Source organism: Musca domestica, unplaced genomic scaffold, assembly GCF_030504385.1.
Source record: "Musca domestica strain aabys unplaced genomic scaffold, Musca_domestica.polishedcontigs.V.1.1 6, whole genome shotgun sequence".
Classification (NCBI taxonomy): Eukaryota; Metazoa; Arthropoda; class Insecta; order Diptera; family Muscidae; genus Musca; species Musca domestica.
The window spans coordinates 13244387-13269600 of record NW_026712363.1 but is presented as its reverse complement, the minus strand read 5'-3'; the positions used below and the strand labels follow the sequence as shown (position 1 = coordinate 13269600).

The window sequence follows — 25214 nt, the reverse complement described above, 5'->3', positions numbered from 1 at the left end:
CACCCATAATATGTCTTTTCATATGGCCCTCGTTAAAAAGGAAATTATTATTTTTCTACTTCATTTTGCCATATGGATGGGAACAATGAACATGTGAAGTGTACGACAAGTATGTGACGATTTTCCATAATGAATAATTGAAAACAATAGTTGAACATTAGCACACACACACTCATACATTGAATAAAATCACCGTCGCAAGTCCTTTAACAACAGCTCAATATGAAGATGAGTACAGCAACCCAAAGCTTCTAGGAGTAACATCGACCACAAAGGTTTAGAGGTTAGGGGTAAATGCTGTACAGTGCATACTCGAAGAGCAGAGGTCTCTTTAACCATTCCAAAATCGGAATAGCATGCAACATGTTTTTTGCGAAGCCATTGCTTAATACACAGAAAAGGAAATGTGCTTCAAACATATAAGAGTATGGGTGTGTGTGTGTGTGTTAGTATATTTCCCATATGAATTGACTTGAAATTATTTCCTTGATCTATATGTACGACAGCATGTGCCCCGCTCCAATATAAATGTGAAAATCAATGAGAAGTAAATCGTTGTAAATGACTATCTGAGTGTGTAAGGTTATATCCTTTCGCAAAATGCTTGGGCAATTGTACTTACGACAGAAGTGAGGTGTACGCCATCTAATTTGTATGCCCTTTTGCGAACAGGCATGAGCATAGGCTGCCACTGCCGTACAAAGACATTCGCAATCGCCACCTTGATCACAGGCACAGGTATCGAATATGCAACGTTTCAAGTATTTTTCAACAGGCACTTCACCATGGCACTCCTACAACAGCACAGCACACCGCACACAGATTGTCCCAAAACATCAGCAGTTGCATAGTATTTCCAAATGGTGGTCACAAAAATGGCATCAGCAAGAATTTTCACAATCGCATACGGGTAGATAGGTGTGTGTGTGTGTTCATGTGACAGTCAGCAAGATGAGTGGCAAGAAAATGAAAAAAAAAAAGAAAAAGGTAAAAGATGAAAACAAAGAATTTTAATTACATTACAATCCGAATAGCACATAACAATGAATGAATTTTATTGTCAAAGTATTTTAAAGCTTCTGGAGATTACGGTGGGATTGACTGCAAGAATGAATTTTTAATATTCGATAATGTCGAATGAAATGGCGACATATGTTAGGTAGGTAGGTAGGTAGGTAACATACATTTATTGAAGCAGTTATAAAATTATTATTTTTTTTTTTTTATTTTAAATTCTTAATATAATAGGCAGTAGGCAAGACTTAGCGCTGTGAAATAAATACATAGCTTGGAGTTGTGCAAAAAATTGGGACTACAAAAATAATTAGATTGCTTCGTATTCTAAATAAAGAAGCGAGTTGGTAAATGATATGATAAAAAAACGTCCTAAGACTTTTAAAACCTCCCAATTCTTCAAGACATCATAAAGTTGTCCTAAATACGGAAGACACCTTATTTATTTTTATACCCTACAACACTATGTATTGGGGGTATTATAAGTTTGATTGGGCCAAAAATTATGTAACACCTCGAAATATTGATTTTCCACATAGGAGAGTATATATGGATCTTCCTATCTCGCCGAGCTGAGTCGATCTAGCTATGTATGTCCGTCCGTCCGTCTGTCCATGTTAATTTGTAATCACTCTACAGGTCGCAATTATGGCTCGATCTTCACGAAATTTAGAATGGAGGTGGGGCTAGGGTCAGAATAGAACCCTATTTCTTTTGGAGATGATCGCATAATATTTAGGGTTTGAAATGGACCAAAAACTGAAAACTCCTGATTTTGCAGTTGCTCTATAGGTTGCATCAAAGCAGAAGTTAGCATGGGGCTAGAGTTTAGGGCTAGGCAGAAGCCAATTTTGATGGTCATCGGGTAATATTTAGTGGGTGAAAACGGCTACGACATATTTTTAATTCACAAATAGATGCCGCTATATTTACGTAGATGCAGCTGGTAAATATATATAATACTAGCTGAACCCGGTGCGCTTCGCAACCCCTTTTGATTTTATATGCACTCAAAATTTTATTTACGAATATACATTGGTTAAAAAAAAAAACAAATTTAAAAATTAAAAAAAAATTATTGCACTACTTTAAATAAATAAACAAAACCATTAGAAAAGCAATAAAAAGACATACATACACGGGTTTGTCCTTCGGATTTATTTATTTCATAGCAAATACCAAGCGTGCAGTAAACTGCAATCTTTTGAAGTTGAGTGGCATTTCTATTGCAATTAGTAAATTCGAGATAGCAACATACTTCGCCGTAATAAGCGTATTTCAAATTAATTGTTGTGTTGTTTTTTAGTATTAGCCTAAGGCGTTATGGGTCAATGGTTCATATTAAAATCATATCCCAATCTGATCCGATTTAAATATAATTTTAAAAAAATTACTTTTACACCAAATTCCGCCACACCTTTCATATTTCATTGAAATTGGTGCGTCTAACATGTGAAATCGGCCGAAAATATATATGGGAGCTATATCCAAATCTGAACCGATTTCAATTTAATTTGACAAATTCATTTTGGCTCCCAATTCCGTTACTTATTTTAAATTTCATTAAAATTGGAAATACATATCGTGTTTGGTCCACCAAATACATGAAATCGGCCGAAAATGTATATGAGAGCTATATCCAAATCTGAACCGATTTCAATATAATTTGGGAAATCAATCTTGTTGATAAATTCTATCACACGTTTCAAATTTCATTGAAATTGGTGATACATAGCGTGTTTGGTGCATCAAATGCTTGAAATCGGCCGAAAACATATATGGGAGCTATATCCAAATCTGAACCGATTACAATATAATTTGGCAAACTTATTTTTGTCCCAAATTCCGTTACGCTTTCCAAATTTGGAGACTGTATCTTTAACCAATCAATATATATGTGCATATAAAATCTAAATTTTTGGGAGGTACCTCCGATTCTGATGCTATATCTCCAGTTCCAAGTGGAAATTCAAAAATGTATATAGCCTATGTTACTTTCAGGCGATGTTGCAGTATATATGGAAATTTTCAGGAAAATCTATTCAGCGGGTTTCGAGTCCATAAATTACAAACAAACAAACAAACAAGCAAACATACAAACATTTTCCTCTTTTATAGATATACTAGCTGAACCCGGTGCGCTTCGCTACCCCTTTTGATTTTATATGCATTCAAAAATTTTTTTAAGAATATATGTTGGTTAAAAAAAAAAAAAACAAATTTAAAAAATTAAAAAAAAATTATTGCACTACTTTAATGCGTAAATAACCAAAATGACATACATACTCGAAGGGTTTGTCCTTCGGATTTATTTATTTCATAGCAAATACCAAGCGTGCAGGAAACTGCAATTTTTTAAGTAGAGTGGTTTTTCTATCGCAATTAGTGAAATCGAGATAGCAACATACTTCGCCGTAATAAGCGTATTTCAAATAAATTGTTGTGTTGTTTTTTAGTGTTAGCCTAAGGCGTTGTGGGTCAATGGTTCTTATTAAAATCATATCCCAATCTGATCCGATTTGAATATAATTTTAAAAAAATTACTTTTACACAAAACTCCGCCACACCTTTCAAAATTCATTGAAATTGGTGCGTCAAATATGTGAAATCGGCCGAGAATATATATATGGGAGCTATATCCAAATCTTAACTAATTTCCAATTAATTTATCACATTTATTTTATTTATAACCAAATTCCACCACACATTCTGAATTTCATTGGAATCGGTCATATATATCGTGTTTGGTGCATAATATGTATGAAATCGGCCGAAATATATATGTTAGCTATATCCAAACCTCAACTGATTTCAATATAATTTGGCAATTTTTGCTGGTACCTGATTTTGTCTCTCTCGCTTTGGGTGCATCAAATATGTGAAATCGGCTGAGCTATAATCACATCTGAGCGTATTTGAATATAATTTGTCAAATTTATTTTTGTATCAAATTTAGCCACTCATGCCGAATTTCGTTGGAATCGGAAATACGTATCGTGTTTTGTGCATCAAATATTTGAAATCGGCGGAAAATATATATGGGAGCTATATCCAAATCTGAACCGATTTTAATATAATTTGACTAATTTATTTTCTAATCAAAATCCCGTTACATACTCCAAATTTCTTTGGAATCGAACATATCGTGTATGGTGCATAAAATACATGAAATCGGTCGAAAATATATATGAGAGCTATATCCACATCTGAACCGATTTTAATATAATTTGACGAATGTATATTTGTTTTAATTTCCGCTACACATTCCAAATTTCATTGAAATTAGAGATACATAGCGTGTTTGGTGCATCAAATACATGAAATCGGTCGAAAATATATATGGGAGCTATATCCAAATCTGAACCGATTTCAATATAATTTATCAAATTCATTTTGGCTCCCAATTCCGTTACTTATTTTAAATTTCATTACAATTGGAAATACATGTCGTGTTTGGTCCACCAAATACATGAAATCGCCCGAAAATGTATATGGGAGCTATATCCAAATCTGAACCGATTTCAATATAATTTGGGAAATCAATTTTTTAGATAAAATCTATCACACGTTTCAAATTTCATTGAAATTGGGGATACATAGCGTGTTTGGTGCATCAAATGCTTGAAATCGGCCGAAAATATGTATGGGAGCTATATACAAATCTGAACCGATTTCAATATAATTTGACAAATTTATTTTCGGATTAAATCCCGTCACACATTCCAAATTTCATTGGAATCGAACATTCATATTGTGTTTGAGGCATCAAATGAACGAAATCGGTCGAAAATATATAAGGGAGCTATATCCAAATCTGAACCGATTACAATATAATTTGGCAAACTTATTTTTGTTCCAAATTCCGTTACGTATTCCAAATTTGGAGACTGTATCTTCAACCAATCAATAGATATGTGCATATAAAATCTAAATTTTTGGGAGGTACCTCCGATTCTGATGCTATATCTCCAGTTCCAAGTGGAAATTCAAAAATGTATATAGCCTATGTTACTTTCAGGCGATGTTGCAGTATATATGGAAATTTTCAGGAAAATCTATTCAGCGGTTTTCGAGTCCATAAATTACAAACAAACAAACAAACAAACAAACATACAAACATTTTCCTCTTTTATAGATATAGATATAACGAAATGGCTTGACATATTTTGACAAATGATATCAATGGGCTCAGAAGGGCTAGGCTTATTGTTTTCAAAGATGCCCGCAATATATTAGGGGTTGAAATGGACCAACAACTAAAAATTTTCCTGAATTTGCAGCCGTTATAAAGGTCACAAATAGAAAACAGGGGACACGAAATCTCGCATAAAGTTATAGTTTAGGACAGCGGGTACAATGGACCACTAATTTTGTGTGAAAAAATACCAGCATTACTTACAGGCGATATCCGAAATACACAAAAGGCGAACTTCTGGCTTTTTTATGCTGATTTCGTTGACGAATATAGGCAAATATCGTAGACAAGCAAATTATATAGATGAGTCTCAATTTGGAGATAAAGAGGAGATGCTTTTGGAGATGATCGCAAAATATTTAGGGGTTCAAATGGACCAAAAACAGAAAAATTTCCTGAAATATTGGGCAAATGTCCCTGGTGACATAATTTCAAAAGCGAAATCTTCCAAAATGGATTTGAACATAAGGGGGCTGCTAAGATATGGTAGTATTGTAGGGTATCACATGGTCGGCCCGCACGACTATAGCCTTTGCTTACTTGTTTCTTAATGAGGAAGGCATCAAAAGTCTCTCAAAACAACAGCAAACACTCCAAAAGGATCTTTCAAATAAGAAAGACGCCTCACAGCCAACATGAAGTCCCTGTACTTAATTGGAAAGATGTGTTAAGACTCTAAAAAAAAGTAGGATACGGTTGTCTAAATAAAGGAAAAGTTTTAGAACAGTGTCGTCCAGACTTTTCACTAAGCATAAGAAAGAGAACAAATGCTTTGATTTTTGTGTTTAATCGCTTTGAATAATATTCTCTAATGATAATATTGAAAAAATATTTATATATGAATTCATCTACTTCTATGACAGCTTAAGAGCCTTCTCTATACAGGGTAAGATGAAAAAACTGCAACCAACTTTAGACTGCTATAATTTCTAAGCCACTCGTCTGACACAAGTGGCTATCGTTAGAGCACTCCAGCATTTAAATATGCATAATTTTTTTGCGTCTCGTACCATCGCTCGTTGCCGTGATACTGGTAGCGTAGCCCGATGTCAAGGAAGTGGATGGAAGAAAACAGCAACATCAGCAGAAATGGTTCGAAAAGTAAAGAAGCGACTTGATCGAAACTCGCATTGCAGTGACCGAAACATGGCTAGGGAAATATTGAAAAATGAGCTCAGTGTAAAGCCATTCAAATTCCAAAAAGTGCAAGAACTTACACCGCAACGGAAAGAAAATAGACTCAAAAGAGCTAAATAGTTTCTTCGCTTAGCCGAAAGTGGTGAACTGCTGAATTTGGTTTTATCCGATAAGAAAACATTCGTTGTCCAGCAGTTGATAAACAAAGAAAGTTATCGTGTTTATTTGCCAAAGAGGTCAGCTACAAATGTGCACCTTCGGTTGGCCACCAGAACTCAAGCGTCGGCCATGGTGACGGTGTGGGCCGCCATAACAGCTGATGGTCGCTCTCGGCTCATATTAATCGACCGTGGCATCAGAATAAATGCCGAATATTATCGCGAAAATATTCTGGAGGGTGTATTATAGACTTGGGCACGCAAACATTTTGGCCGCAGACCTTGAACATTCCAACAGGACTCAGCACGCGCCACCCAAGAATGTTTACAAAATGAGGTTCCTCGCTTCATTTCCAGAGCACAACCAAAATCTTCGGATACCAATCCGCTGGACTATTGTGTCTGAAGTATTTTGGAAAGCAAGGTTGGCACTAAAAAATACCAAAGTGTCGATCACCTCAAGCAAGCGCTTCATCGGGAATGGGCCAAAATACCGCAGAGCAACATTCCGGCAGCGTGTGACGGTTTCATTGACCGCTTGAAGGCCATAATTCGTGCCAAAGATGACCAATTCGAACAAATCTTAACTTATTCTAAAATTTGATGCTATTTCCGACATTTTTTGTTTTCATTCAATAAAATTTAAAAAAAAAATGTAAAAATTATGGCGTTTGCCTTTGTTGCAGTTTTTTTATCTCACCCTGTATATCCATAGATAGGCGGCTCTATGAGAATTGATGACAGTTTGCAAGATCTTTCAAAAAATCCGCATTAATGTATGCTCGTGAAACCCAACTTCGACATTTTCCTCTAGGAAATATTATTTACTAGTTGGCCCGGTCCGCGTTGCCGGCCCATAGTTTTAGTCTTTAATGCAAATTTTGTATAGCATAATATTTCACAAATCTGGCTCATAAAGGTGAGGCAAAATAGTTTCTGAATAGTCAAAGTTAATTACGCTTTTACACCCATTACCATAGCACCTCAAATTGCGCATTACAATCCCCAAAAAGTCTATGTTCTTGTTCATAGTAAAATTCAATGACGATTAAAAAATGCCCGTGTTGTTGTCAGCCAATCGGTAAAAATCACTATAGATCGGCGCGCCTGGGGACTATATGGGGACTGTACCAAAATATTTACGTATGTTAACATTTTTCTGTAAGATGGTTCTCTATTCACAAAGTAGCCTAAATACAGCAAAATAGATTGGAAAATGTGGTCAAGACCCTCGAAATAGAAAAGCCAAGATGTCAAACATTGGCCAAATCAGTTGAAAAACGTGGCCAAGTCCACAGTCATAGCTGAAATCAGGGATACATTCATATGAGGGTTATACCAAAACGTGGCCCAACCAATATTCTCTTGGGGGTTGCAAATTCAATAGAATACAAAATATTTTTTTCTGACCACACATTAGATGTGAAAGTGGATTTGGGGATACTCCAATGTGGGGACTTTACTTAAATAAATTCCTATGTGGCAATTATCTGTATGATGGTTCCCTACCTCAGGGTCGCATAAATACAATTTTTTAGCCAAATCAATTGATGAATGTGGTCAAGACCAATATGGGCCCCACTCCAAAAATTTCAAAGTTTATCCGAAGAGGTTCTCTACCCCCTTAGGAAAAGATGAAAAAAGTAGCCAAGATCCCAAAAATAGCTTAAATCATAAAATGGTTATATAAATATGAAATTGGGTTGTACCCTTATCCGTGAGTTTTGATCGATATCATGACCTGCAAAAGCGATTAAAGGTATCTTGAATGTTTGGGAAGAATTTTTGGAAAGATAGAAATCCGTTTCTTACTATAAGTTCCATTCGCTCTACTATTTTGCACCTTTTATATTTGGTGTTTTACTGATTGTACTCCCAGAGAATTTTGCATTTTGAGCTCTCTTTGGATGGATTATTGTCACATGAAAGAAGTAGGTCCAGGCTTTGAAATGAGCCCCATTAGGCTTTTTCGGTCATTTTTGTTCGTTTAAATGTGTTCGCATCTTCCAGCTGAACCACGATGTAGGCCCTGGAGTTGAAAGGTAGACGTCAGTTAACATCGTATTTCGCACTTATTTCATTTTTTGGTGAAAAATTATATATAGTGAAAATTATTCTTTATTTTGTTCACAAAAAATCCATTGAATTCAATATGATAATACAAATTGAAAAAATTGACAAAAGAAGAATAACAAATTGAAAAAATCTTCAACTTGTTCGCTTATTTTTATCGGCAAATGTTTAAAGATCCTTACAAAGTTTATCAATAGAATGTACTATTATTTTAAAATTCGATTCCATTGAAATTTTTTTCGATTTTTTCCCGATTTGAGAATTTTTGCAATGAGATCTCTTTTTCGTGATTTTTTTAGCGATTTAAAAAACTAATTATCTTTTAACTTTTTAACTTTTATTCCGTTTCGCCACCACATAATTCGGTACTACACTTCCATGTAACCCGACATCAATTTCAGTTCTCAAGAGATCAAGTCAATTAAGTAAATTGGTATTAATATTCGAATTCAAAAATGAAATATAAAAAACACTACAAATGTACATTAGAAAAAAGTAAGTCAAAATGGGAAAAATCATGCGAAATAAAACATTACTATTGTACATTTCAAAAGTCAAAATGAAAATGTTAATATGTCACATTATTACGCAATTTTTTTTGATATTATCCTTTTCGGAGAGGAGACAATTCCGAATTTTTATGAATCGTTAAAATCAGTCCAGCGGTTCTTAAGTTATAAGCGTAGTAACTAACACAACTTACATTTATATATATATATATATATATATATATATATATATATATATATATATATAGATTTTTATAGCTTCAGCCTCATGACTACATTTGATAAAGCTAAAATGGCCTCATCAAAATAATATTCTTAGACCCTACGTCTCTTTGAGCAAACTCTCATTTCAGCATTAGGTCGATCTAGCTATGTCCGTCCGAAATTGAGTTCGGAGTCAAACATTTTGGTTTGTCCCCATAAGTCCACCCTTTCTTCTAAAAAAATAAACTCATATCCAGTTAAAAGTTTCTTTTTCATATCATAATATTGAGATGAGACTTAGATCAGCTGCGAAAATGAACATGACATACAAAAGTTTAAAATGTTCAAAAAAGATCTCACATTTATTCATGAAAATATGCGAAAATATGTTCCCACTGTATCTCGTACCTCCTCCAAATGTTCAACATTTAAATACAAATAACTTTCGTAAAATGTTGAATCAGTGTCTGATATTCTCCAACCTTAGCACATGCCAATATTTTCGTCTACATTACAGCAAGTGTAAAAATAGGGGAAATCGGCCCACTCTTTCTGTAAACAAACTGGAGGTAACGACCTCATCAAAATATAGATCTTAGCAAAAATATTTCCTTACAAAGTCTTTTCCAAACACAAACACATTCTTCAAAAAGAAGCCATCGTAACAAATTCTCAGCCAATTTCCCACCGCCCTTAAATTTTCAAATCCTTTAAAATGACTTACCTTAAAATGATCCGATTTCAGGATACCACATTTAAGTTGAGCCCATGTCTCACGCTCTGGATGCTGTTTGCAGGCATCAATTGGTATGGTGGGCATTGCACAGTACTGCTGCACCTTCCACGAATGGCCAAAAGTCAAAGGACTTGTCTCCAAGGCCTGCGATGGTGTTTGCATATCATCCATGGCATTGTCATTGTAATTGCCGCACAAGCCGCTAACTTTGTTCTTCCATTCGTTGCCCAATTTCACATAGACGCGAGTTCCTTCGTCCCATTTAATTTGCAAGTGTAGAGGTAGAACTTCGACCACAACAAAGACACCGGCCTTGTAGACATTGAAGGCACCGTGGGCTTTGGCATTGATGGTATCGCGGATTTCTGAAAGCATACACAAGCGATGATTTTTTTTTTTTTTTTGAAATATTTCAAATCGAAGTGACCTCCGTCCTCAACTTACTGTTTATTGTCGACTTATTTGGTATGTCCAAATACGAAGCATCACTGGATAGAATCAAAGTATCTTGAACACTACCAGTTAGAGCAATTTCCACCGATTTCGAACAGGTAACACCCATTGTGCCGCACAACACATTTTGAATGGTTATGGTAAAGCCATCCCCGTTGCTGGCCATACCCTTGGAAAGGACATAATCACAGGCTCCTTGGAAATCAAAGTCATGCTGATCAAATGTAGTGAAATGCGAATCACCCCATACCGAACATGTGGATTCACAGCCATTCGATGAACACTTCCAATTACCAGCTTGACACACACTAAACAACGAGAAAAACACAAACAGCAACAACAGAATGGTTAGCAAAGAAAATGCTGGAAAAAGTGCGGCACGTTTTATATTGAATTTCTCTGGATTTAGAGCGACGAGCAACGAACGCAATTGCAACGGAATGAAATGCGAAAATACTCACCATGTATTGCAATCTTCTTTCATTTGTTCGCCGTCACCATAACTTTTGCCACCATGATGACAAGAGCATTTTTCGGGTAAGACGCACATTTTCAAAGCGGTGTCATACACATAACCCTCCATGCACTGGCAGCCGGGCACGCATTCATCCAAATCGGGTTTGTATTCGTGCATGTTCTTGCAGGTCTTGGGTTCCTTGGCCACACATTTGGTGAATTCAGCATAGGGGCGGCTGGCACATTCGGCCCGCAACTCAGAGGAGGGGGGATATTTCTTTTCATCATCCGGTTCGGCCTCTTCACATTCCCACAGGCCATTCACACAAGTACACAAATCCATAAATTTGGAACCTGGACGCACCTCTTTGTAGCCGGGGCGGAAGGTCATGCCATCGTAGGCACAGTGACATTTACTTTGGGGCACACATTCATTTTCATCGTTGAGATATTCGCCGTGGGGACAGCGACAACCCTCCACACATTCCTTGGTACAGGTATCTTTCGTTTCCAAATCTTCGCAGGTTAGAGCGCAGCTGTCGCCACATTCTTCGTAGATTTGTCCCAAAGGACATTTGACGGCACACTCCTTGACAGTCATTCTCCAGCCGGTCTTAATACCTTGACGCATGCATTCGGCACCATAGGCCGATAAGATGGGGCAGAAGCATTTGGCAGGATCCTCTTTGCAAGCACATACATCATACAAGCAGTCTTCATAATACTTTTCAGTATCCACGGTCCAATGGCAATCCTGGAAGATATCATCCATAATCCAGGCACAATATTTCTCAGCCTCTTCACGCTTATTAGGATGGGCCGTACAGGGATGGGGACTGATGGCAGTATCACCCAAATAATCGCAAGTATCCTTGGTACGCCATTTATCGGCAAATGCCTCAACGGCCGTTTCAATATCACCCTCCGGTGTTAGGAAATCATCCTGGGTATTCGAGTTGAAGGTACCACAAAGACCAGCTGTCTTATCTCTATACGTGGGTGGGGCATCAATGTAAACCCTGGAAACACCATCCCACCATATGCGTATGCCATCGGGGAATTCCACAGTCATAAACGACGAACTGACTTTACGTATCAACATCTCTCGGTCGCCCAAAACTTTGGGATATTTCATTTGTTCTTTGCCATTGACCGTGGCCACCAAACCCTGATCCAATTTGATGGTCGTGGGAACACCATTCTTCAGCACATAACGTACCGTAACCGATTTCGTGCACGAAGGATTTTCGGCAGCAGCAAAATTCAAATTTTCCGAAATGGCGCCCGAACAGGCAACATTCTCAGCCTCTACCGAAAGATTCATTGTTTTCAACAAATAATACGAACATTTACCCATGAAATCGAAACGTTTGCCATCGAAAGTCTGATAATGAGGATCACCAATGGCACCACAACGAGCTCCACACAATTTATCCGTACATTCCCACTGGCCGCTCTTGCAGGTGCAGGTGTTACATTGTTTCTTAATGGTGGTATCGGGTTTAAATTCACGATCACGCATATTGCAGGGACACAATTCGGGTGTGATACAAGCATCCTTGTACTGTACTGTGCCCTCGGGACAGAAGCAACCTTCATTACATTTACCCTTGGTTGGGGTAACAGCCGATTCACAAGTGGGCTCGACATCCGGACCACAAGGAAGGTAGACACGACCGAAAGCGCAACTGATAGCTGTAAGATGGTTAAGAGAAAAGGGTAAAGTCTCTATAATGGTTCCTACTATGTGAGATCTTATAAACATGAAACGATCTTATACATTGTCTATTCAAACCAATTTGGTTTTTTAATTCAAACTATTTAAATATGTTTTTATATAAATACTAGCAATGAACCGCTACTTCATCAACGAAAAGTTCACCTTAATGTTTAAGATTCCATGAAATGATTCGTGTACGGTCTTTTTAGCACTCAAAACGCAAACTCTTAGGTTTTTTCCTTTTCGGAAAAAATAATAGGAAAATGTTTAAATTTTTTTTAAAAAGTCTTCAATTATGCAAAACTAACACTAGATCTATCAACAGAGATTTCAATATACAATTTGAGGATTTCAGCACTATACATTCACCCAATACCAACTTTAACAAGTAAGCAAAGGCTATAGTAGTGCGGGGCCGACCATGTGATACCCTACAACACTACAATATGTGAGAAGCCCCCTCATGTCCAAATCCATTATGGAAGATTTCGCTTTTGAAATTATGTCACGGAGCACTGCCCACATATTACCCTTATCATTTTGACCAGGGATATTTTCCCAATATTTATGCACTCCGTCGTGCTGTTAGTTTTTGTAGTCCATTTTACGGCTAAATAAAATCCAAAGGTCATCCAAAATGCCAAAATTCTTCCCTGTGCTTAAATATCTTCTCAGGCGTGTCGATTGGCTTCAATTGTGTGATCATGATTTTTTTTTCTGTTTTTGGTTCATTTGAACCCCCTAATATTTTACGATCATCTCCAAAAGCAACAGGCCCCTCTGTGTTTCCAAATTTAGACTCATCTATATGATTTGTTGTCTACGATATTTGGTTATATTCGTCAACGAAATCAGCATAAAAAAGGCAGAAGTTCGCCTATTGTGTATTTCGGATATCGCCTGTAAGTAATGTTGGTATCTTTCACACAAAAGTAATGGTCCATTCTAGCCGCTGTCTTAAATTCTAATTTCATGCTAGCTTTCGTGTCCTTTGGTTTCTATTTGTAACCTTTATAACGGATGAAAAATCAGGAACATTTTGAGTTGCTGGTCCATTTCAAACCCTAAATATATTGCGGACATCTTTGAAAACAATAGACTTAGCCCTTCTGAGCCTAACCCTACCTTTGTCAAAAATTTCGTGAGGATCGAACGATAATTGCAATCTGTATATAAATAATAACCCCAACCTGTGTTGTAAAGTGCAAAAATATTACAAAATATACACTTCAATATTATAACTCAAATTGAAAAATACCATGCGATAAAAAATATGAAAAAATAAAAAAATGCCACAAGATACTACAAAATCTATATTAACATCATTATCGGCATCTTTTTATGCGATTTTTTTTAGATTTTATACTTTTATGCCAAAAGGGCATTCTAAATTTGTGAAAATTGCTCCAGCCATTCTGGAGATATAAGCATTCTAGCTAACATCCCCTTACTTTGTATATATACATTGTATATATTTCTCTATATATATCCAATATTTTTACTATCGGCATCTACGTAACGGTCAGAATTGGCCTATTCGTCTATTTGTGATTTCGCCGCATTAAAAATATTCGCGGTTTAATAAAAAATTTGACTTTTATTTATCACAAATGCTATGGCCTATTTCAACCACTAAATATTACCCGATGACCATCAAAGGAAGGCTTCTGCCCATCCCAAAGCTCTAGCCCCATGCTCACATTCGCTTCGATTGGTCTATAATTGTGACCTGTAGAGGAACTGCAAAATCAGGAAATTTTTCAGTTTTTGGTCCATATCAACCCCTAAATGTTATGCCATCATCTCCAAAAGAAAAAGGTTCTATTTTGACCTTAACCCCACCTACATTTTAAATTTCGTGAAGATCGGGCCATAATTGCGACCTGTAGAGTGATTACAAATTAACATGGACAGACGGACAGACGGACGGACGGACATACATAGCTAGATCGACTCAGCTTGGCGAGATCCATATATACTTTCCTATGTGGGAAATCAATATTTCGTGGTGTTACATAATTTTTGGCCCAATCAAACTTATAATACCCCCAACCCAAAGTGTTGTAGGTTATAAAAACACTTATTACTTTACGTATTATTTTTGAACACATTTCCAAAACCACCTCCATATCTCAATTCCAGATACGAAGAGAGACCTCAATATCACATTTGACGATTACAGCCATACCCTTTCACTCAATAAAAAAATTGTGTTCCAATTTAGTACTCTTTGGAAAAATATAGAACGCATTTCCAAACCACCGCGAAACCTCAAACACAGATACTTGCAGTAATCTTGATGTCAAATTTCCGAATCTTCTCCTTATCCTTTCACCTAATATCAGATTGTATGAAATATAAGACTATCTCGTACTTTTCGTACTTGTAGTACACATTTTCAAACCACCTCCATATCTCAATTCCAGATACCAACAAAGACGTCAATATCTCATTTGAGCATTCTAGCCCTGTCCGTTCACCCAATACCAAATTTAGTACCATTTAGTACTTTTCTTTTCCAAACCACCGCCAAAACTCAAATACAGATAGCATCAGTAATCTTAATATCAAATCTCAGAATTTTATTTCTGTCCCTTCGCCCAATATGGTATTATATACTTTCCGTACAATTAAAATACCAATTTCCGAAACCACATCCATATGTCCAGGCTACACATGAACAGCGATCCTAACAAAAATGTCAACCTGCATGCACCATATGTTCACTCAATACCAAATTCTAGCAAATATTGTATTATTTTGTACTTTTCGTGCACTTGTAATACACATTTCCAAAACCTCCTCTTTATCACAGACCACAGACCAATACAAAATTAAAAAATTCAAGCTTCATCCGTTCACCCAAAAACCAAACGATTCTAAATTTAGTACCACTTATTGCAGTTCACACGACCAAACTTCAAATTTATTGCTCTTTATGTTGACATAATAACAAATGGTACCATCTGAGAACTTTTCGCAGCCTTAAAGTCCGAATTTCCAAAAAAACCTTTGGTACATGTATCCTTCATTTAATCCTCTATCAGTGACCCTCATTCCGAATTTCAAAATTCAAGCTCATTACGTTTGTCCAATACAAAGTATTTAATTTTTAGTGCATTTTAGTACTTTTCGTACACTTTCCCACGCCAACGCACCAAGACTGATCCTGGTGCAAAATTTCAAGATTCAAGCTACGGGCTTTCCATCAGGGTGTTGATTGTCGATCAGTCAAACAAAAAGTCAGTCTGTTCCTTACTACTCCACAAATAAAAAGCGACATCTACATGTCATGAAACAAAATGAATGTTGTCTTTTCTATACCCTCTTAATATACCCATTGAGGGTATTTATCATTCCGTTTGTAGCTTCTTAAAATATGCATTTTATGGGGTCAAAATGTATATTCCCGATCTGTGTCAATTCCATGTCATGTCCGTCCGTTTGTATCTCTGCCCCAGTGAAGTACGATCTGAAGTAGGTGAGCAAAATTTTAGATCCGTAGAATTTTTGGTATTGAACATGGAATATTGTTTTTGTCCATATAACGGTACAACTCGTATTTCGGTATTGTTGGGGTTTTAGTCACATTTAAATCCGAACTGGATGTTAAGCGGAATTTTGTGTTCCTAGCTTACAAAAACAAAATTTGGCAATAAACTTATCGTATGGGTCCAAATTATGTATAACGCTACCTCCCTTCCCTTCTTTGGCAGGTAATTGTCCGCGCAAATTTTTCGTTCTTATATAACCCCTATATAAGGGCACCCCCGATAATCGCTATTTGGATTTTTTCACGGCAATTTTTTCAATGTTGGTATTAGCATTTCATCATAGGCCACAAGTTTTTTTTCCATCCTAGTCCATATATTCGCATAGCTCCCATAAGATACCCCACGCAATATTTGGTATTTGGATGATTTTTGGCTAATTTTTTAAAGAAATTTTCTCGCGGTTGGTATTTGAAGTACGCCATAATCCATAGGCATCCTGAATTTCAGTACTTAGACGATTTTAGCTACTTTTTCTACAAACAATTCTAGTATTTGAAGTTCGTATTGGATACCTGCCCTGTGGTAGAAAATTATCTATATGGTCCTAGAATTTATGATTTGACTTTATAACTCTCAAATATTGACCCTGAACCCTGAAAATTCCTCCCTTCAGATAACTCCCTTTTTACAAAATTTTTCTTTGAAAAATAACAATGGTGCTTACGACAAATTTCCAGATTCCTCCAACCATGTTCCATTTTGATACCCTTGAAAGTACATTCTTTGGCCAGCATGGACAAGGCATCACAGTTACATGTTTCAGGATGCGCTTGATTCGGGCAATTGCAGTAGTCATCAACACACGTCCTCATCAGCGCCTCAAAATTGAAAGCCTTTATACATTCACCCAATTTTTCGTTAGTCAACAAACGTTCGCAAACTTCGATGGCCTTCTTGCGTTTACTGGGATCACAATTTTTCGAATCAAATTCCACTTCGGCACTATTTTCCATGGTACACAATTCCGAGTTGTCTTCGACACGCCATGAATCGGTAAATGATTTTACAGTGGCCACAATTTTGCCCGTCTTGGTCATTAGATCATTCTTATAGTCACCATCCAGAGAACCACACAAACCACCGACACGACCCCACAAGGCAGGGCTGGCATGGACACCCACATATTGATGACGATCCCAATCGATTTTCAAACCAATCGATTCCAAATCAATTTGTAAATGTTGAGCCACTGGTACAACTTTCATGCCCATAACTTGTACTGGTATGGGTAGACGTTTTGTGGGAGTTTCCAGGACCACGGTGCCATCTGCAAAAATCATAATTTGTTATAATATTATTTTCAAATTTTCTTTTTCCAAAACTTACTCAAATTCTTAAAGGTATACAAAATCGACTGCCAATATACAACGAGAATGTGTGAGCAGCCATATCCGGAGCCATAAGGACATCCCTTGAGCGTAATGTCAAAGGTGGCATCCTGCTTGTCATTAATAAGCGTATGTGAGCAGGATAATGGGGCCCTATGAAATTGTTTTTTGAAAAAAAAATTGTTAGAAGTTTTCTAAATTTAGTTTCACGTTTTTTGACTTACTTGAACACCAAACCATCAAATGTCTTCATGTTAATGCCACCCCAGGTTGTACAGAATGCTGCCTTGGGTGTACGATCTATCATGACATTGATATCACCGCTTTCATAAAGGGAGTAACTGCTTGGAATAACATTGGCCTCTTCTGAAGACCACCATTCCTGGAAAAAATAAAAATTTTATGAATAGGTATTGGGATTATGGTGTATAAACCAAAATAGGGTCAAGGGAATAAATTATGGCTGTGTTAGTCTTCTTTTAGAATTCTAACCGAATACCAATTTTCCTATTGAAGAACGTCTCGTTGTTTGTCTCCAGTCAAATTCTGATTAATATGAAGTTTTATGTGATGTCTAATAGCTTCTTAATGGGAGAGCAAACATTCTCTCAAGACCTTTCAGAACAATTATTTTTGTTAGCAACAGTTTTTAACCGATTATCCGAGCTATATTACGGAGACGTTAGAAATATTTTTAAAATTAAATAAATAATATTTATACATTTTTTTAGAAATTATCGCAGATTTTAGAATATCTTTGTATACTTTGTGTCTCTTCGAAATAATGGTTCAGAACATAGGTCCCATTTGACCAAATACCATATGGCTACAAAGGGTATATATCGTTTAATACGGATAAAAGTTACTCATTAATATAACACTTTTAGACTCTGTGTCTCATTGGACCAAATCAGTTTTAGGACATTTGGAGTCGACCTAGGGATGTCCGTCCGTCTGTCTAGTTGCCTGGTAAGCACGATAACTCTCGCAGGGAGTATTCGATTTGGTCCCAACTTGCTACATCGTAATATTATTATCAAAATTTAGATTGAATTCGGATATGGGCAAAATCGGTCCACTCCACATTTTCAAAGAAAATAGTTTACCTAATACAAAGGGAAAATATCATTCCATTTTGTGCAAACTTTGCAAATTCCAATATTTTTGTCAACGCTATGTCAGGTGAGAATTGAACAAACAAGTACCTCCCCCACAAAGGGTCAAAATATGGAATAATAAAAAACTCTCATACAACGCAAAATAAGAATTCGGCTGTCTTTTAATTTCAGACATCCCAATAATTTTGTTAATACAAGACCTGGTGTGATGATGGGATATGTCGGTTCACTCCTTTTTGTACCTCCCCCACAATGGGTCAAAATTTTGAATAGTCGTAAAGTTTATAAAATTCGAATTAAGCACCAGATTCATTTGATATTTCACATATCCCAATATTTTTACTATAACGATATCTGATATGAAGATGGAATATATAGGACCACTCCTTATGGTACCTCCCCCACAAAGAGTTCAACATTTTGAATAATTATATCTCTCATAAGAAGCGAAAAAAGCATTCGATTGTCTTAAATTTTCACACTTTCCAATATTTTCACTAACGCAAAATCTGGTGCGAAGATGGAATAAATCGGTTCATTCTTCTGGTACCTCCTCCGTATAGGTGTACAAATTTTGAATAACAAATTTCCACAGATCTCAATATATTTATGGCTTCGTCCTACCCCTTCTGGTACCTTTTCAGCATTTATAGCTCTCATAACTTGCAAAACAAATTGTCGATGCCTTTCTAGCCAAATACCTCTTTCACCATAGATGTCCTTCCCACTCCCTTAACATTTTGTTTATAATTTATTTAAATTGGGCACGTAGTAATATTTGTATTAGACTTAGGTCAATATGGACAATATTGCCATCTCTGTCACCACTTAGATACCTCCCTCATAAATGGTCAACAGTTTGAACACTCATAACGCATGGCTGAGGGTATACATATGCAGGCAAACCGGGCTTGTTTAAAAAAATTCGAATTAAAGAAAGAATTTGAAAGTTTCAAAAAAATTCCGTCGAAAGTACAGCTCAAATGAAAACCTTTATATAGGGTCTATACCAAGACGTGGTGCTGGTTAAGTAATTTTTTGTCATAGGCTGTAGTAACGATTCCGAACTTCAAATACTAAATTCGAAACAATTCATGTGAATAATGTCACTAATATCATCAAAATTCCGAATAAAGAGAGGTACCGTTGTATGGGGGCTATACTAACATGTAGAACTGCATAGACAATTTTCCGTCATAGGTTGTAGTAACCATTACGAACTTCAAATACGAATTTTGACGCAATTCCGGCGAATAATGTCGGGAACATCCTGGACATACCGAATATCTGTGGTAGCGGTATACGGGTGCTATACTAAAACGTAGACCTATGTAGACAATTTTTTTCCAGGGGGTAAAGTACTCATAAAGAACTCCTTGTGTAGAATTTCAAACAATTCCATTAAAAAATGTAGCTAAAATCATCAAAATACCGAATATCGGGGGCACTATTGCAAAGGGGCTATACGACATCGTGGACCTATATAGGCAATTCTCTTCGAGGTGTTAAAGTAATCACAGAGAACTCCTTGTGTAGAATTTTAGACAATTCCATTGAAAATTTTAACTAAAATCATTAAAATACCGAATATGGGGAGGTAGAATTATAAGGGGGATATACGACATCGTGGACCTATATGGACAATTCTCTTCCAGGGGATAATGTACTCATAAAGAACTCCTTGTGTAGAATTTCAGACAATTCCGTTGAAAAATGTGGCTAAAATCATCAATTACCAAAAATCGGGAGGTTAAATTATGTGGGGGATTTACGATATAGTGGACTTATATAGACAAGTCTCTTTCAGGAGTTAAAGTAGTCACAAAGAACTTCTTGTGTAGAATTTCAGACAATTTCATTGAAAATGTGGCTAAAATCATCAAATACGGAATATCGGGATATAGTGGACCGACAGACAGGTCGGTACAAAATTGTATCTTCCTATATTTGTTCGTTTTGACTCTAGCGTGATTACAACAGACGGACGGACAATTCTAATTCGTCTTAGAATTTTACGCTGATCAAAAACATATATACTTTGTTGGGTCTAAAATTATTATTTCGATGAGTTACAAACGGAATGACGAACTTAATATACCCTCTTTACTATGTATGGTGGAGGGTATAAAAATGTTTTTGAGGAAGTTTGAAGGATTTTTTTTTTTGCATTTTTTAAAAATATTTTTTAAAGTAGGCTAGGATTTCCTTAAACTTCATCGGGACCTTTGGATCAATTTTCATAGGTTTTAAAATATTTTTATGCGGCGCGATTTAAAATTTAAACATCCAATTCCTTGCCCCATACTCACACTTCTTGTATCATATTCCTTATATTTGGCAACAATTGCCAAAATCTTTTCCCTTTCAGTCATATATTGATATCCGTAGCTGCCGCCAGCGCTGCTGCCAGCTCCATTATACGACTGTTGTTGCGTATAATGCGAAGACTTGGAACCGGCATGAATAGTATATCCCGATGCTGTAAAATAATTTGATTATTAATAAAGAACAGCTTCATAATCGCCCATCAAAAACTACTTACGGTATACACACTTGGGCAGGGGCGTAGGATAGAATTTGCCCACATCATATTTACATTTATATTCGACATTCAAACTACCACCCTCGACTTTGAGCCCAGGTACTTCGGGACACATAAACGTACACTTGGCCAACTCATTGTCATAAGAACATTTGTAGTTTCCATTGAAATTGGTTTTGGTTACATTGCAGGAACTGATGCTAAACTGGCAATGGTCACCGCGATAGTTCTTGGCACACTGGCAGACATTGAAGGAAATGCAACGGCCACCATTCGAGCAGGGAGGATCACAAATAGCTATGATGGGAGGAAACAGAGATTTTAGGACTCATTTGGAGATTCATATCTGTTTCTCATAAAACTTACGTCCACAATCTGGTGGTTTGGTCAAACCCGTCTTCTTGTGAATCCACTGATCATTGATGCATTCAATATTGGTAATGGAACTGCCGTCGGGAAATTGGAAACCGCGGAAACACTCAGCATTGCAAATACTACAAAATTTAACAATTAAACATGAAGTTCCTCAAAGAGAATAAAAAGTCTTACCCATTCATGCAGCTAACTTTGGAGTTCTTTGGCACTGGGACCTTAGCAGCACACACCGATTTCTTGTGCTGGCACAATGGACCCGAAAAATTCTCCGGACACTTGCAAATGCCCGCCTCAATGCAGATGCCATTGTTTAGACATGGTGGATTGCATGTTGCCTGACACGGCGGTACCTCAACATATTCCGAATCACGAATAATCCACGAATCGCCAATGCACACCATTTTCAAATTAGTTTTGCCATTGGGGAAACTATAGTATGGTGGACATGATATTTCACACTGATCGTTGCGACATTTATGCACCACGTTCGGGGGCAATGGCGAGGCCGAGCATCTACCATATTTCGGCAATTGGAGTATACGTTCAGCATTGAGGAAAGCTCCGGTATTTACATGGCTATAAAATAACATTGACAATCAGTATAAATATGTTTTTAAAAAATTTTAGCTTTGAGAAAATTTTTTTTTTTTAACAATACACATGGCCAATTCGTGTGGTTTGGAAATAGAAATTTGGAATTTGGAAAACAACTTGTTTTAAATTTGGCTATTTTGTAATTCAGTATTTTTTTGTAATCCGTTTTTTATTTATTTTTCAACCGCTTTTGTGACTATTATGGGAAGTTATATATATATATATATATATATATATATATATATATATATATATATATATATATATATATATATATATATATATATATATATATATATATATATATATATATTATAGATATAATTGTAGATAGAAAATATTTTTCACGGACTGTCAGTAGCCGCAGGCTTTTTTAAGAATATTTTCACATACGTGTTTAATAAATAACTGTGGAACCTTGATTTAAAAGAGGAATAGATCCGTAACTATTTTATAAATAATATATTTCGATTGGTTTAAGAGTGCGTGGGGCTTTCGTGTATTTTTTTTTTTTTTTTTGTTTTTTTTTAAGGGATTGGATTGTGAATTTTTAGACATATTTTTGTTGTTTTATTTAAATATATATTGTTTAAGGTATTTTATCGTAGATTTTTAAGAATATTTCACAAAAGTTTCTTATGAAAATTTGAGGATCTTTGGACGTAGATTTTTAAGAATGTTATTTAAGGGGTATCTGTTACAAATTAATTAACCTTTCAGTATATTACTTAAGCGAATATTTTCCAAAAATGTCAAAGTTATTTTCATCGACAGGAGGGCTGTCAAAGTCATAATCGTGGATACTTATCAGTAATTACAAGGCCATGTGTATTTTATTTAAATATCTTTCAGGGGCAGTCAAAGCTGCAAATCTCGTTTAATATACTTTTTTAAAATATTAAATATTTTTGTGTTGGATAATATTCAGAATATTAGAAAAAAAATCAAATTTATCATGTAGAGCTTGTGCTTAAATGAGAAACATAGGCCAGTAGCGAAAAATGATAAAATCAGCCATCCCCCTCAAAAGGAGGTGAAACAATTCACTCCTTTAGAAGTACCAAATAGAAGAGAAGGAGTGTACCAAACTTGTTTAGTTCGTATCTGACATAAGTTTGATAAAAGTATCTATAAATTGGGATGTAAAATGATTTAAAAGAAAATCGATCATTTATTTCCAGGTTAATCAAGATTTTAGCCTTTTGTGGGTGAGTAACCCAACGGCGAGGACCGATAAATTATGCATTCACATCAGATCTCTGATTGAGAGAAATTTTTAGATATGCCAAGTTTGAAAAGATTCGTTGAATTATTTCGCAAGTTATGAGTTATATAAATATTTAAAATTGTGAGCCTTTGTGGGGGAGGTACTTGAAAGAGTACGCCGATACATCCCATCTTTACACAAGATAAATATTGTGATGTGTGAAATTTAAGGAGAATCAGATGCCTTTTCACATTTTATGAATTATAATTATTCTAAAAAATTGACCCTCTGTGAGGAAATACAGAATGGGGGGTCCGATGTATTCCATCTTCACACCTGATCTTGTGTTGATTGAAAAAGTGGGATGTGTCGAATTTGAAAGTAATCGGATTCTCATTTTGTGATTAATAAATTTAAGGGCTGATCAAAATTGTTACCCGTTGCGGGGGAAATAACAGAATGATAGAACGGAGTCTATCTCTTCTTCAGAATCAGATCTTGTATTCAAAGAAATATTGGGATGTGACAAATTTGAAGACATTAATAGAAATGTTGATCCTTTTTTTTGGAGGTTGTACTAGATGGAGTAGATCTTATTGTCCATTTCCGCACCTGACCACTGTACCACTGATACAAATATTAAGATTTGGAATGTTTGCACAAAACTGGACTATCCTTTGTTGTTCTGTAAGGTAAATTATTTTCTGTGAATTTAGAACTTTTGTGAGGGAGGTACCAGAGGAGTTGATCGATAATACCTATCTCCGAACTCAAACTTAGTTTGACAATAATATTACGATGTAAAAAATTTAGTCCAAATCAGATACCCCTTCCACAGTTATTGAGCACACCAGACAGACAGATGAAAGGAACTTCCTAGATCGACCCCAAATGTCCTGAAACGGATTAGATCCAGATATACCAATTGTCTAAAACCGAGATTTTAATGAGGCAAGTTTGGCCGTATCAAAAGATATATTCATGTAGCCAAATAACTAAGGACATAGCAAGTAAAATAGCTGCTAAGTTCGGTCAGGACGAACTTTTAGTTCTCTGCACCATTTGGAAAGATGTATAAAAATTCCGTTGACAAAATGCCTCTAAAATTATCTTGCGTCGCAGTTATATGGGAGATTTAAGAAAGCGTGGACTTTTATTGTCAATCATCTGCCAGAAAAGCCCTATTGCGAACCCCAAATTCAATTTTGGAAAATAACGTAGGGAATGTGTCGGAAAAATACCATATATCGGATGGTACTGTTATGTGGGGGATGTACGAAGATGTGGACCTTTAAAGGTCCAAATACGTACCAAATTTGAAACAATCCCGTCGAAAAATGTAACATCGAAATACCGAATATTGTTACGTACAATTATATGGGGACTATAAGAAAATGTTGGCCTATATAGATAATTTTCTTTCAGAGAAAATTGTACCTATTGTCAGCACTTAACACCAACCTTAAAGTAATAATAAAATCTCAAATATAGGAGGCCGTGGACCTATATTGGACATTTTCTGTCATAGAAAGTATTGCAAGTAATACGGGAGGTACAATAATATGAGGGCTATACGAAAACATAGGCCTGTTTAAGCAATTTTCTGTCATAGAAGGTACTACTTATTACGAAGTCCAAATGCCAAATTTGAAATAATTTTCGTAAAAAGTTTGACACAATTCATGTGTGAACTATACATATAATATTAGAATCAAAAAGACATATCTCTGCAAGGTAGTTTCCTACACACTGGGTAAACAAAATGCGAATTTACAGCAAATTTGGGTTAAAATTATGACTAAAACGAGCCAAACACCATAAATCTGCCGGTATATGGGAGA

General features: G+C 36.0%; 1 protein-coding gene across 2 annotated transcripts in view; it reads right to left on the bottom strand.

The window, feature by feature from the left end:
* The window catches only part of LOC101888148 (hemocytin), a 61039-nt gene that overhangs the window by 20931 nt on the left and 14894 nt on the right, over positions 1-25214 (bottom strand). For both annotated transcript variants that reach the window (XM_005188771.4, XM_011296383.3), the window contains 11 exons: positions 21747-22148; positions 21564-21691; positions 21198-21494; positions 20965-21134; positions 17762-17919; positions 17536-17690; positions 16874-17476; positions 10941-12630; positions 10471-10787; positions 10015-10391; positions 623-794 (listed from right to left, as the gene is read on the bottom strand). In XM_005188771.4, coding sequence (XP_005188828.2) covers positions 623-794; positions 10015-10391; positions 10471-10787; positions 10941-12630; positions 16874-17476; positions 17536-17690; positions 17762-17919; positions 20965-21134; positions 21198-21494; positions 21564-21691; positions 21747-22148 — 4469 coding nt within the window. The remainder of the gene's footprint in view (positions 1-622; positions 795-10014; positions 10392-10470; positions 10788-10940; positions 12631-16873; positions 17477-17535; positions 17691-17761; positions 17920-20964; positions 21135-21197; positions 21495-21563; positions 21692-21746; positions 22149-25214) is intronic.